Source organism: Mobula hypostoma, chromosome 4 (genome assembly GCF_963921235.1).
Source record: "Mobula hypostoma chromosome 4, sMobHyp1.1, whole genome shotgun sequence".
NCBI lineage: Eukaryota > Metazoa > Chordata > Chondrichthyes > Myliobatiformes > Myliobatidae > Mobula > Mobula hypostoma.
In genome coordinates, this window is record NC_086100.1 from 100652758 (window position 1) to 100667816 (window position 15059).

A 15059-nucleotide genomic window follows, 5' to 3' on the forward strand; every position below is an offset into this window, starting at 1 on the left:
CCTTCTTTGTACTCCCTCTATGGCAAAGATGTCTTTCCTCAGATTAGGGGACCAAAACTGCACACAATACTCCAGGTGTGGTCTCACCAAGGCCTTGTACAACTGCAGTAGTACCTCCCTGCTCCTGTACTCGAATCCTCTCGCTATAAATGCCAGCATACCGTTCGCCTTTTTCACCGCCTGCTGTACCTGCATGCCCACTTTCAATGACTGGTGTATAATGACACCCAGGTCTCGTTGCACCTCCCCTTTTCCTAATCGGCCACCATTCAGATAATAATCTGTTTTCCTAATTGGACGTAAGAGAGCTGAGTAAGTTTGCAGATAGCAAAAAGATTATCAGAGTTGTTAATGGTGTAGTGGGAAGTCTTAAGCTGCACAGATATTGCTGTGTTGTTGAAATGAGCTGAAAAATGGCACACAGATATACCTGAGAGATGTTGTATTTTGGGAGTATTAATAAGGCTAGGATGAACAGTAGGGACTTAAGAAATATTGAGAAACAGGCAGTCCTTGAAGTACAAGTTCATAGATCTTTGAAGATGATTAATGTGCTTAGGAAGGCATATTACAATACATTAGTCAGAGCATTGAATACAGAAGTAGGGAGGTGTTGCTCCAACTTCATAAAACTTTAGTTAGACCTCAGTTGAAGAACTGCATGCAGTTTTGGTCAGCATACAATAGGAAGAATGTAATAATGCTGTTGAAAGTGTGGAGAAGATTCATCAAGATGTTGCCTGGGAGGAGTTCATTTAGGAACAGATACTGGACAAACTAGATCTGCTTTCCCTGGAGGGAGCAGATTAACAGTGAACGTGATTGAGAAATTTAAAATTATGTGAGGTATTAAAAGGGTAGAGTTGAGGAATTTTTTCCCTACATCATGTGAATAAAACTAGAGGACATACTGTAGATATTGGATAGGGGGTAAAAGACTTAGAAGGTACTGTATATGAGGAGGACCTTCATCCAAAGAGTGGTAAATAGCTGGAATGCAATGCTTGAGAGAGATGACAACTGGGTCACTGGCAGCATTTATGAAGTTTCTGGATGTACACTTGAAGGTATTGAATCAGGTGATGGGAGATGAGTTTACATGTTTCATAAATACCCAGTCAGAAAAATTTTGCAATGATAACATTAGCTCAAGAATTTGCCGTAAAAATGGACACCATATGTTCTTTTGGAACAATAGAATTCATATAGTCAAAGACGGTGTTCAAGATTTTAACAATGAGAGTATAGCACCATCATTACATCAGTACATTTATTTTCGTGTTTGGCCAAAACATCATGTAAAGGAAACAACATGCTTTATACATACAGCAATCTTTTAAACTTGAAGAATGACCAGCCAACAAGCATGTTTTAAATACAAAAGCTTACTTTTGTTTACTTTGTACATGTTCCAGTGGTTTTAAATATCCAGAAATATTAAAACACCATGTAAGTTTAAAGCTTGTTTTTACAAAAGTATCGAACAAAATATCTGCACTTTTTGTTCGAGGTTATATGAAATTTTCATAAAATTAACTTAGAAGTTACAGCAATCTCACAATCTATTTAAAGCACATTTAAATTTGTAGTATACAATTTTAAGTTAAGCAACAAACAATCTCAGCACTGATTTCCTCTGCTTTTTGTTTTCTTCCAAGTTGGTGCAAAATTTCTAAAGGGATAACTTTTATAACCTGGTCTTTATTTTATAAGTAGCTTGGATGCACTCATCCCATGAAGAACTGAAACACAGTACTAACTTAGTGAATGAAAAGGGCATTTACGGAACAATGGAACCAGGTTATACTTAACAGGTCAAATATTGGATTACTACCATTAAAAGACTTGGCAAGGAAAATAGTGAACCAATTAGAAGATAGTTTGGATCTTTTGGGAATGACTGGGAAAGATATTTGCAAATTTTCTTGGCAGTCCATGAGTAAGGGAACATCAGCTGCACTTTCAGGGAGCTCCAAACTCATGTTGGAAGATCACATCTTCGAACCAAGGCCATGATTTTGCAAATTTTAGTAAATTCTTTAATTACACTATTCACAGAACTACATAATTGTAATTTCCTTTAGCTTTTATAAAAATAGTTTAGTTCCACAATCTAATTATAGTTCAAGAATAAATTATACATGCTTATTTTTTAAATGTAAGTTTAATTCACTGAACTTGACAACCCCAGTGTTATGAAAGAACACTTTCATTTGCAGGACGCACCAAACTCTGAAATGAGAAGAAATGAAAAATACAGTTTGGTAAAAATAATTATGTACATTTGTATGCATTTAAAATATTTACCCCACGATATAACTGGACAATCACAGTGACTGCTATAATTAAGGTTATTTTCTCTGATCCTACTTAAATAAGGAAATGTGAAAATGTTCACTGAAGGATTATATTTGAAAGGTTACCTGTCCACTAATTTTGTGAAAAGTTAATAACTGTGATGCAGATATAATAACCCAAACTAGAAGTAGAGCTGATTAAATGCTGCTGACAGTTAAAACATTTAGTTTGCATGATCAGTTCTTTGAATAGTTCCTAAAGATGAGATGAGAAAGGAAGTCCGGGGAAAAGACAGTCTTATGAGCAATAAACAGGAATTCTGCAGAGGCTGGAAATTCAAGCAACACACATCAAAGTTGCTGGTGAACGCAGCAGACCAGGCAGCATCTGTAGGAAGAGGTGCAGTCGACGTTTCAGGCCGAGACCCTTGGTCAGGACTAACTGAAGGAAGAGTGAGCAAGGGATTTGAAAGTTGGAGGGGGAGGGGGAGATCCAAAATGATAGGAGAAGACAGGAGGGGGAGGGATAGAGCCGAGAGCTGGACAGGTGATAGGCAAAAGGGGATACGAGAGGATCATGGGCCAGGAGGTCCGGGAAGAAAGACTGGGGGGGGGGGGGGAGAGACCCAGAGGATGGGCAAGAGGTATATTCAGAGGGACAGAGGGAGAAAAAGGAGAGTGAGAGAAAGAATGTGTGCATAAAAATAAGTAACAGATGGGGTACAAGGGGGAGGTGGGGCCTTAGCGGAAGTTAGAGAAGTCGCTATTCATGCCATCAGGTTGGAGGCTACCCAGACGGAATATAAGGTGTTGTTCCTCCAACCTGAGTGTGGCTTCATCTTTACAGTAGAGGAGGCCATGGATAGACATGTCAGAATGGGAATGGGATGTGGAATTAAAATGTGTGGCCACTGGGAGATCCTGCTTTCTCTGGCGGACAGAGCGTAGATGTTCAGCAAAGCGGTCTCCCAGTCTGCTGGGAATAGGGTTCCCCTGGTCCTCACCTACCACCCCACCAGCCTCCGGGTCCAACATATTATTCTCCGTAACTTCCGCCACCTCCAACGGGATCCTACCACTAAGCACATCTTTCCCTCCCCCCCTCTCTCTGCATTCCGCAGGGATCGCTCCCTACGCAACTCCCTTGTCCATTCGTCCCCCCCATCCCTCCCCACTGATCTCCCTCCTGGCACTTATCCGTGTAAGCGGAACAAGTGCTACACGTGCCCTTACACTTCCTCCCTTACCACCATTCAGGGCCCCAAACAGTCCTTCCAGGTGAGGCGACACTTCACCTGTGAGTCAACTGGGGTGATATACTGCGTCCGGTGCTCCCGATGTGGCCTTTTATATATTGGCGAGACCCGACGCAGACTGGGAGACCGCTTTGCTGAACATCTACGCTCTGTCTGGCAGAGAAAGCAGGATCTCCCAGTGGCCACACATTTTAATTCCACATCCCATTCCCATTCTGACATGTCTATCCACGGCCTCCTCTACTGTAAAGATGAAGCCACACTCAAGTTGGAGGAACAACACCTTATATTCCGTCTGGGTAGCCTCCAACCTGATGGCATGAACATCCACTTCTCTAACTTCCGCTAAGGCCCCACCTCCCCCTCGGTTACTTATTTTTATGCACACATTCTTTCTCTCACTCTCCTTTTTCTCCCTCTGTCCCTCTGAAAATACCTCTTGCCCATCCTCTGGGTCCCCCCCCCCGCCTCCTTGTCTTTCTTCCCGGACCTCTTGTCCCATGATCCTCTCGTTTCCCCTTTTGCCTATCACCTGTCCAGCTCTTGGCTCCATCCCTCCCCCTCCTGTCTTCTCCTATCATTTTGCATCTCCCCCTCCCCCTCCAGCTTTCAAATCCCTTACTCACTCTTCCTTCAGATAGTCCTGACGAAGGGTCTCGGCCTGAAACGTCGACTGCACCTCTTCCTAGAGATGCTGCCTGGCCTGCTGCGTTCACCAGCAACTTTGATGTGTGTTGCTTATGAGCAATATATGGGCAGACTAGTGGCCTGCTCTTGTATTGCTTCAAATAGTTAATCTAGTTCTTCCTACTAGATTACAATAAATGACACAGTGAGAACAACCAAGAGAGAGGTTGGGAAGAAAGTGGAAATACAGCCAAAAATACACACAGCACAAGAAATTATTGCCTTGAATTTTGTTTTTAATCACCATTGGTGTACTTATTTTTTTCAGATTCATTTATCATATGTACATCAAAACATGAAATGCATTGTTTGCGTTCACAATTTAAGGATGTGCTGCAAGTGTTGTCTTTTCAACTTTATGAAATAAGAAAAGGTAGGTTTGAAGGTTTTCAATAAAAAGTGCAAATACAAGCTACCCAGCATTGATGGTTTACTACGAGTCAGGATAGTAAAGTCAGAAGAACACGTGGACAACAATTTTATTTCAATCAGAGATCAGCGTGAGAATTTAGAAATGAGTAATAAACTGTTTAAGCTAAATCCAAAATATTTTACTGCTAAACATGAGACTAGAATAAACAGCGAAATCACTTAGCATAAGAAAATCTTCCACTAGCTTAGTAATTTTTACTGGATTCCAAAAACATTCTTTAACTGACCCAAATGAATGCTTTTATTCATAAATGTTTTTCACCACCTCTCCTTTCCAGATATAATCACTTGCCAAGATAGGGTTCTTATGGGTTCTCTGAAATATTTATTCACCGTGTGACTTTGGCAGACAAACTTTTAAATTATGTCGGCCTCCCAATGATTTCCATCCTCTCCACTCCAACAGATAAACCCTCTCTAGCTGTGGTTACTGGTTGGGAATTAAAGCAAGAGCCATGGATGTTTAAAATTTATCTACATTTACCGAAGAACCAAATGTTTAGAACAAATGTCCTATAAGTGGGATTATTGATAATTTAGATAGAAACATAGACATAGAAACATAGAAACTAGGTGCAGGAGTAGGCTATTCGGCTCTTCGAGCCTGCACTGCCATTCAGTATGATCATGGCTGATCATCCAACTCAGAACCCTGCACCTGCCTTCTCTCCATATCCCCTGATCCCTTTAGCCACAAGGGCCATATCTAACTCCCTCTTAAATATAGCCAATGAACTGGCCTCAACTGTTTCCTGTGGCAGAGAATTCCACAGATTCACCACTCTCTGTGTGAAGAAGTTTTTCCTCATCTCGGTCCTAAAAGGCTTCCCCTTTATCCTCTAACTGTGACCCCCTGTTCTGGACTTCCCCAACATCGGGAGCAATCTTCCTACATCTAGCCTGTCCAATCCCTTTAGAATTTTATATGATTCAATAAGATCCCCCTCAATCTTCTAAATTCCAGAGAGTATAAGCATAGTCATCATATGAAAGTCCTGCCATCCCAGGAATCAATCTGGTGAACCTTCTTTGTACTCCCTCTATGGCAAGAATGTCTTTCCTCAGATTAGGGGACCAAAACTGCACACAATACTCCAGGTGTGGTCTCACCAAGGCCTTGTACAACTGCAGTAGTACCTCCCTGCTCCTGTACTCGAATCCTCTTGCTATGAATGCCAGCATACCATTTGCCTTTTTCACCGCCTGCTGTACCTGCATGCCCACTTTCAATGACTGGTGTACAATGACACCCAGGTCTCGTTGCACCTCCCTTTTTCCTAATCGGCCACCATTCAGATAATAATCTGTTTTCCTGTTCTTGCCACCAAACTGGATAACTATCACATTTATGCACATTAAATTGCATCTGCCATGAATTTGCCCACTCACCTAACCTATCCAAGTCACCCTGCATCCTCTAAGCATCCTCCTCACAGCTAACACTGCCGCTCAGCTTCGTGTCATCCACAAACTTGGAGATGCTGCATTTAATTCCCTCAACTAAGTCATTAATATATATTGTAAACAACTGGGGTCCCAGCACTGAGCCTTGCAGTACCCCACTCGTCACTGCCTGCCATTCTGAAAAGGTCCCGTTTATTCCCAGTCTTTGCTTCCTGTCTGCCAACCAATTCTCTATCCACATCAATACCTTACCCCCAATACCGTGTGCTTTAAGTTTGCACACTAATCTCCTGTGTGGGACCTTGTCAAAAGCCTTTTGAAAATCCAAATATATCACATCCACTGGTTCTCCCCTATCCACTCTACTAGTTACATCCTCAAAATATTCTATGAGATTCGGCAGACATGATTTTCCTTTCAGAAATCCATGCTGACTTTGTCCGATGATTTCATGCTTTCCAAATGTGCTGTTATCACATCTTTGATAACCGACTCTAGCATTTTCCCCACCACTGATGTCAAGCTAACCAGTCTATAATTCCCCGGTTTCTCTCTCACTCCTTTTTTAAAAAGCAGGGACACATTAGCCATCCTCCAATCCTCAGGAACTAATCCAGAATCTAAAGAGTTCTGAAAAATTATCACTAATGCATCCACTATTTCTTGGGCTACTTCCTTAAGCACTCTGGGATGCAGACCATCTGGCCCTGGGGATTTATCTGCCTTTCATCCCTTCAATTTACCTAACACCACTTCCCTACTAACATGTATTTCCCTCAGTTCCTCCATCTCACTACACCATCGGTCCCCTACTATTTCCAGAAGATTATTTATGTCCTCCTTAGTGAAGACAGAACCAAAGTAGTTATTCAATTGGTCTGACATGTCCTTGTTCCCCATGATCAATTCACCTGTTTCTGACTGTAAGGGACCTACATTTGTCATAACCAATCTTTTTCTTTTCACATATCTATAAAAGCTTTTAACAGTCAATTTTTATGTTCCCTGCCAGCATTAGAAACCATAGAAACTACAGCACAGAAACAGGCCTTTTGGCCCTTCTTGGCTGTGCCGAACCATTTTCTGCCTAGCCCCACTGACCTGCACACGGACCATATCCCTCCATACACCTCCCATCCATGTATCTGTCCAATTTATTCTTAAATGTTAAAAAAGAACTCGCATTTACCACCTCGGCTGGCAGCTCGTTCCATACTCCCACCACTCTCTGTGTGAAGAAGCCCCCCCTAATGTTCCCTTTAAACTTTTCCCCCCTCACCCTAAACCCATGTCCTCTGGTTTTTTTCTCCCCTTGCCTCAGTGGAAAAAGCCTGCTTGCATTCACTCTATCAATACCCATCATAATTTTATATACCTCTATCAAATCTCCCCTCATTCTTCTACGCTCCAGGGAATAAAGTCCCAACCTATTCAACCTTTCTCTGTAACTGAGTTTCTCAAATCCCGGCAACATCCTTGTAAACCTTCTCTGCACTCTTTCAACCTTATTTATATCCTTCCTGTAATTTGGTGACCAAAACTGAACACAATACTCCAGATTTGGCCTCACCAATGCCTTATACAACCTCATCATAACATTCCAGCTCTTATACTCTATACTTTGATTAATAAAGGCCAATGTACCAAAGCTCTCTTTACGACCCTATTTACCTGTGATGCCACTTTTAGGGAATTTTGTATCTGTATTCCCAGATCCCTCTGTTCCACTGCACTCCTCAGTGCCTTATCATTAACCCTGTATGTTCTACGTTGGTTTGTCCTTCCAACGTGCAATACCTCACACTTGTCAGTATTAAACTCCATCTGCCATTTTTTGGCCCATTTTTCCAGCTGGTCCAAGTCCCTCTGCAGGCTCTGAAAACCTTCCTCACTCTCTACTACACCTCCAATCTTTGTATCATCAGCAAACTTGCTGATCCAATTTACCACATTATCATCCAGATCATTGATATAGATGACAAACAACAATGGACCCAGCACTGATCCCTGTGGCACACCACTAGTCACAGGCCTCCACTGAGAGAAGTAATTCTCTGCCACCACTCTCTGGCTTCTTCCATCGAGCCAATGTCTAATCCAATTTACCACCTCTCCATGTATACCTAGTGACTGAATTTTCCTAGCTAACCTCCCATGCGGGACCTTGTCAAAGGCCTTACTGAAGTCCATGTAGACAATATCCACTGCCTTCCCTTCATCCACTTTCCTGGTAACCTCCTCGAAAAGCTCCAATAGGTTGGTCAAACATGACCTACCACGCACAAAGCCATGTTGATTCTCCCTAATAAGTCCCAGTCTATCCAAATGCTTGTAGATTCTGTCGCTTAGTACTCCCTCCAATAACTTACCTACTACCGACGTTAAACTTACTGGCCTATAATTTCCCGGATTACTTTTCGATCCTTTTTTAAACAACGGAACAACATGAGCCACTCTCCAATCCTCCAGCACCTCACCTGTAGACAGCGACATTTTAAATATTTCAGCCAGGGCCCCTGCAATTTCAACACTAGTCTCCTTCAAGGTCCGAGGGAACACCCTGTCAGGTCCCAGGGATTTATCCACTTTAATTTTCCTCAAGACAGCAAGGACCTCCTCCTTTTCGATCTGTTCGATACAGTTTCCATGATCTCAGTACTTGTTTCCCTTAATTCCATAGACTTCATGCCAGTTTCCTTAGTAAACACAGACGCAAAAAAACTATTTAAGATCTCCCCCATTTCCTTTGGTTCCGCACATAGCCCACCACTCTGATCTTCAAGAGGACCAATTTTATCCCTTACAATCCTTTTGCTCTTAATATACCTGTAAAAGCTCTTTGGATTATCCTTCACTTTGACTGCCAAGGCAACCTCATGTCTTCTTTTAGCCCTCCTGATTTCTTTCTTAAGTATTTTCTTGCACTTCTTATACTCCTCAAGCACCTTATTTACTCCCTGCTTCTTATACACGTCATACAACTCCCTCTTCTTCTTTATCAGAGTTGCAATATCCCTTGAGAACCAAGGTTCCTTATTCCTATTCACCTTGTCTTTAATCCTGACAGGAACATACAAATTCTGCACTCTCAAAATTTCTGCTTTGAAGGTTTCCCACCTACCGATCACATCCATGCCAGAGAACAACCTGTGCCAATCCACGCTTTTTAGATCCTTTCTCATTTCTTCATAATCATTCTCTCATGATCTTTTTTCCCTTTCCTAATTAAACCCTTTGTCCTCCTCTGCTGGACTCTGAATTTCTCCCAGTCCTCAGGTGAGCTGCTCTTTCTGGCTAATTTGTATGTTTCTTCTTTGGAATTAATACTATCCCTAATTTCCCTTGACAGCCACGGGTGCACTACCTTCCCTAGTTTATTCTTTTGCCAAACTGGGATGAACAATTGTTGTAGTTCATCCATGCGATCTTCAAATGCTTGCCATTGCATATCCACCGTCAACCCTTTAAGTATCATTTGCCAGATGATCAATAATTGCAGCAATTTTCAAATCTAAAATTAATAGAAGCTAAATGCATTATTAAATATAAAAGTCAGAACAATGGAATATTACCTGCAGATCATTATCCCAGGAGCGAAACAAACATGACAAGGCCCATGAATTGAGTAAAAAGAATGAAAGGAGTAAAGAAAGACCACACTGGCCACAGTGCAACATTAAAACTGTAAAAGAAAAGCACAACTTCAATAGATAGTTTATAGACTTACTGGGTCCTAATTGTATAAACATAGTCTCATTTCAGTCATTTCAATATATTTACAGTTTAGACATAATGAAATTGGTACTACGTACGGACACGCAAAATGCAACATCCAATTGTGAGGTGACACAGATTCTTTCAAAAGAATTGAGACAGAAAAGGTGATGAAATGACAGACTGTGTTTAATCTGGAAAAGTGTGAAGTGTTGCATATTAAGACAGGGGTCCCCAACCCGCACTGCGGACCGGTTTCATATTGACAACATTCTTGCGGACTGGCCGACTGGGGGTGGGGTTGCTAACGGACAAGAGTAGCAGTCAGATAGTTGTGTTTACCCAAAAAGACTACAATGACCATGAAGCCTTGCGCGGGCACTAGCGCGCATGCGTAACTTGCGTATGCGTGTATGGCCCGATTTCTTAAAAATCGTTTTTGCCAATTCTGTTGGCAGCAGGGACGGGGGGGGGAGGGTGTTAATCACGACCGGAATATTGGTGATAAGTGGCTAATACACTCAATTTCGTTTCTGAAAGGGTTTATCTAATGAATTTAATATTAAACACGCAGCGCATATTTTCCTCGCATGAATATAGCGATAAGACAATTATCAGGGGAGGACAGGGGAGCTTGAAGTAAGTGTTGAACGAACTTCCAGTAGAAGTGGTAGAAGCAGGTTCGATATTATCATTTTAAGAAAAATTGGATAGGTATATGGACGGGAAAGGAAAGGAGGGTTATGGGGCTGAGTGCAGGTCGGTGGGACGAGGTGAGAGTTGCGTTCGGCATGGCTGAGATGGCCTGTTTCCATGCCGTAATTGTTATATGCTTATATAAGTCACTTATAATAGCATCATAACATTTTAAGTAACATTTGGATATTAAACATACAGCGCATATTTTCCTCGTATGAACATATAAAATCATTGCAACGCACGAATATCGCTGAATCAGTGGGAGCCCTGGGCTGAATACTTGTTTCCCTGCAACAAGACGGTCCCATCGAGGGGAGATGGGAGACAGCGATACTCGAAGGGGGCTCCTTATGTCCAGTTTATTCCGCAATTTAGTTTTCGTTGCATTCATTGCAGAGATATGTTGGAAATGGAAGCAACGTTTTCAGTGCTTCCGTAGCTATCTCAGGATATTCAGCCTTGACTTTGATCCGGAATGCCGGCAGAGATGTTATGTCAAACATACTTTTCAGCCCGTCGTCATTTGCAAGCTCAAGGAGTTGATCTCCTTCCCGTGCTGACACGGATGACGCGCGGGTAATGAGCTCGTGTGTGTTCAAGCCCAACCGTGGGCGTGGCAGGAAAAGAGGAAAGGTGCAGCTGGCTCATATCACCAAATCATATACAACAGGAATTCTGCAGATGCTGGAAATTCAAGCAACATACATCAAAGTTGCTGGTGAACGCAGCAGGCCAAGCAGCATCTATAGGAAGAGGCGCAGTCGACGTTTCAAGCGGAGACCCTTCGTCAGGACTAACTGAAGGAAGAGTGAGTAAGGGATTTGAAAGCTGGAGGGGGAGGGGGAGATGCAAAATGATAGGAGAAGACAGGAGGGGGAGGGATAGAGCCGAGAGCTGGACAGGTGATAGGCAAAAGGGGATACGAGAGGATCATGGGACAGGAGGTCCGGGAAGAAAGACAAGGCGGGGGGGGGGGGTGACCCAGAGGATGGGCAAGAGGTATATTCAGAGGGACAGAGGGAGAAAAAGGAGAGTGAGAGAAAGAATGTGTGCATAAAAATGAGTAACAGATGGGGTACGAGGGGGAGGTGGGGCCTTAGCGGAAGTTAGAGAAGTCGATGCTCATGCCATCAGGTTGGAGGCTACCCAGACGGAATATAAGGTGTTGTTTCTCCAACCTGAGTGTGGCTTCATCTTTACAGTAGAGGAGGCCGTGGATAGACATGTCAGAATGGGAATGGGATGTGGAATTAAAATGTGTGGCCACCGGGAGATCCTGCTTTCTCTGGCGATGTGGCCTTTTATATATTGGTGAGACCCGACGCAGACTGGGAGACCGCTTTGCTGAACATCTACGCTCTGTCCGCCAGAGAAAGCAGGATCTCCCAGTGGCCACACATTTTAATTCCACATCCCATTCCCATTCTGACATGTCTACCCACGGCCTCCTCTACTGTAAAGATGAAGCCACACTCAGGTTGGAGAAACAACACCTTATATTCCGTCTGGGTAGCCTCCAACCTGATGGCATGAACATCGACTTCTCTAACTTCCGCTAAGGCCCCACCTCCCCCTCGTACCCCATCTGTTACTCATTTTTATGCACACATTCTTTCTCTCACTCTCCTTTTTCTCCCTCTGTCCCTTTGAATATACCTCTTGCCCATCCTCTGGGTCACCCCCCCCCCCCGTCTTTCTTCCCGGACCTCCTGTCCCATGATCCTCTCGTATCCCCTTTTGCCTATCACCTGTCCAGCTCTCGGCTCTATCTCTCCCCCTCCTGTCTTCTCCTATCATTTTGCATCTCCCCCTCCCCCTCCAGCTTTCAAATCCCTTACTCACTCTTCCTTCAGTTAGTCCTGACGAAGGGTCTCCGCCTGAAATGTCAACTGCGCCTCTTCCTATAGATGCTGCTTGGCCTGCTGCGTTCACCAGCAACTTTGATGTATGTCACCAAATCATATCGTTTCCTCGCGGCCCGGTAGCGCATGCCTTGCTATGGTGGTTGGGGACCGCTGTATTAAGACAACAAATGCAAAATAGAAATATATACAGTAAATGGCAGGACCCTTAGGGGTGTGGATGTACAGAGGGGCTGTGGTTGCAAATCCATAGTCCTGAAAGTGGTAAAGTAAGCAAATAGCTTGCTTACCATCATTTATCATAGTATTGAATAAGAGTCAGGAAACCACAAACACAACAGATTCTGCAGATGCTGGAAATCCAGAACAACACACAAAAATGCTGGAGGAATTCATTAGGTCAGTCAGCATCTATAGAGGGAAATAAACAGTCTATGGAAGGGTGGCAACCCAAATCGTCAACTATTTATTCCTCTCCATAGATGCTGCCTGACCTGTTGAGTTCCTTCAGCATTTTGTATATGTAAATCAGGAAATCATTTTGCAGTTTATAAAATTTCAATTAGACCACATTTGTTGTATTGTGTGAAGCTTTGGTTGCCACAGCACAGGACATAGAGACTTTAGAGAGAGAGTGCAGAAGAGGTTCACGCAGAAGTTCCATGGTTTGGACCATCTTAATTATAAGTTAGATTTTCCTGGATCATAGGCTGAGAGAAGTATGAAAGGGATTGACAGTGTAGATAGCCGAATGGATATGTGATATGTCATCAACCATAAGGAGGTGGGAGAAGAAGAGGGAAGGTTAAGGTGGGAAGGGGATGTTCGAAGGGGAATTGCAAGGTAAATTGTTTTTGTTTTTAAACTCAGGGGAACCTGAAACATGCTGCCAGGGGACATGACTAGAGCTATTTAGACTTTTGAATGGGCAGGAAGTAGAGGGATACAGATCAGACAGAAGAGATTAATTATATTGGAATCATCAGTACAAATTTCGTGGGCCAAAAGGCCTGTTCCGGCACAAAAACAAAGGAGCCGGTTGTGGATTACAGGAGTAATGGAGATGGGCTAAAACCTATTGACATGAATGGATCTGGGGTTCAGAGAGTAAACAGCTTTAAGTTCCTTGGCATCCACATCACCGAGGACCTCACATGGTCTGTACACACCAGCTGTGTGGTGAAAAAGGCAGAACAGCGCCTCTTTCACCTCATACAATTCAGGAAGTTTGGGATGGGCCCCCAAAATCCTAAGAACTTTCTGCAGGGGCACAATTGAGAGCATCCTGACTGGCTGCATCACTGCCTGGTATGGGAACTGTACTTCCCTTAATCACAGGACTCTGCAGAGAGTGGTGCGGACAGCCTAGCACATCTGTAGCTGTGAACTTCCCATGGTTTAGGACATTTACAAAGACAGGTGTGTAAAAAGGGCCGGTAGGATTATTGGGGACCTGAGTCACCCCAACCACAATCTATTCCAGGTGCTACCATCCGGGAAACAGTATCGCAGCATAAAAGCCAGGACCAACAGGCTCCAGGTCAGCTTCTTCTAGCAGGCCAAAAGACTAATTAACTCACGGTGATTTGAGTGTATTCTATGTTACATTGACTGTTCTATTTATTATAAATTACTATGATTGCACATTTAGACAGAGGTGTAACATAAAGATTTTTACTCCTCATGTATGTGAAGGATGTAAGAAATAAAGTCAATTCATTCAAAATTCAAATTCATTCAAATTCTACTATCCTAAGTTCTATAATCTAAATTGAACAATTAGAAAGGTAGCATAGCCACAAAAAATGATAGAAATAAAACCAGAAAGTGCTGAAAATGCAGGTCAGGATGCATGCACAGAGAGGAAAAACTGACCCAGGCTGATGAATATGAAAGGTCAACACCAAACTTCCCACACTGCTCACAAGCAGCACGCAAATTGCTGAGCACCCTAGCATTCACTGCTGTCACACAGAGTTGACCATTCTGACAAAAACTGTAATTTGGCTAGTTATCTGAAATTTCTAAATATTGAGCCACAGACTTCCAGGCTCACCAATGAATTCAGCAATTTCAGATAATCAGTCTTTCCAGTTTACATCAAAACTGGTAATTCTGGTGTAACAGCATCAAGACTGATCATCTATGGAGGGTAAGGGAGATTGAAGATATTTTGGTTGATGACATTTCATAGTTCAGGCAGATAGGTGAGTGGTATGTCATTAAAGTGGACAGTTAATTGTTTTTCTACATCTTCTACAACAATCTATGCTCCAACCAGGGAGTAATTTGTCCTGGAGTTGCTGCAATACTTTTGACAGAATGTGAAGGCATTGGGGAGGGTGAAGAAAAGCTTACCGGATGAAGGAGAGGGAAATAGCAATTAAATGGGAGGCTAGGAAAGAGAAGATTAGGGCTCTGGCAGAGATTTTTCAATTTTCAACTGGTCATAGATGAAATACCAGATGACTCAATGACAGAAAATGTGATACCTTTATTCAAGAAGGGGAGTGGGGATATGGTGGATAATTACAGGCTTGTGCTGCAGTGGTACAGAAATTTGGAATATATTTAGAGAGACACGATTAATGAATGCTTAGAAAGACAGGGATTAATCAAAGATAGACTGAAGGCTTTGCTAGTAGGACATCCTGTCTAACCAACTTGAGTTAAGGTTTCATAGAGGTAACAAAATATATCGAAGTCAG

The 15059-nt window shown here is 42.8% G+C and overlaps 1 protein-coding gene across 2 annotated transcripts in view; it reads right to left on the reverse strand.

Moving 5' to 3' along the window:
- Positions 1-1255: 1255 nt before the first annotated feature.
- The window catches only part of tmem128 (transmembrane protein 128), a 32195-nt gene continuing 18391 nt past the window's right edge, over positions 1256-15059 (reverse strand). The window contains exons 4-5 of one of the 2 annotated variants that reach the window (XM_063046309.1): positions 9649-9758; positions 1256-2232 (exon numbers count right to left, since the gene is read on the reverse strand). In XM_063046309.1, the coding sequence (XP_062902379.1) occupies positions 9659-9758 (100 nt within the window). In that variant the 3' untranslated portion in view covers positions 1256-2232; positions 9649-9658. The remainder of the gene's footprint in view (positions 2233-9648; positions 9759-15059) is intronic. The other variant, XM_063046310.1, reaches the window with a different exon arrangement.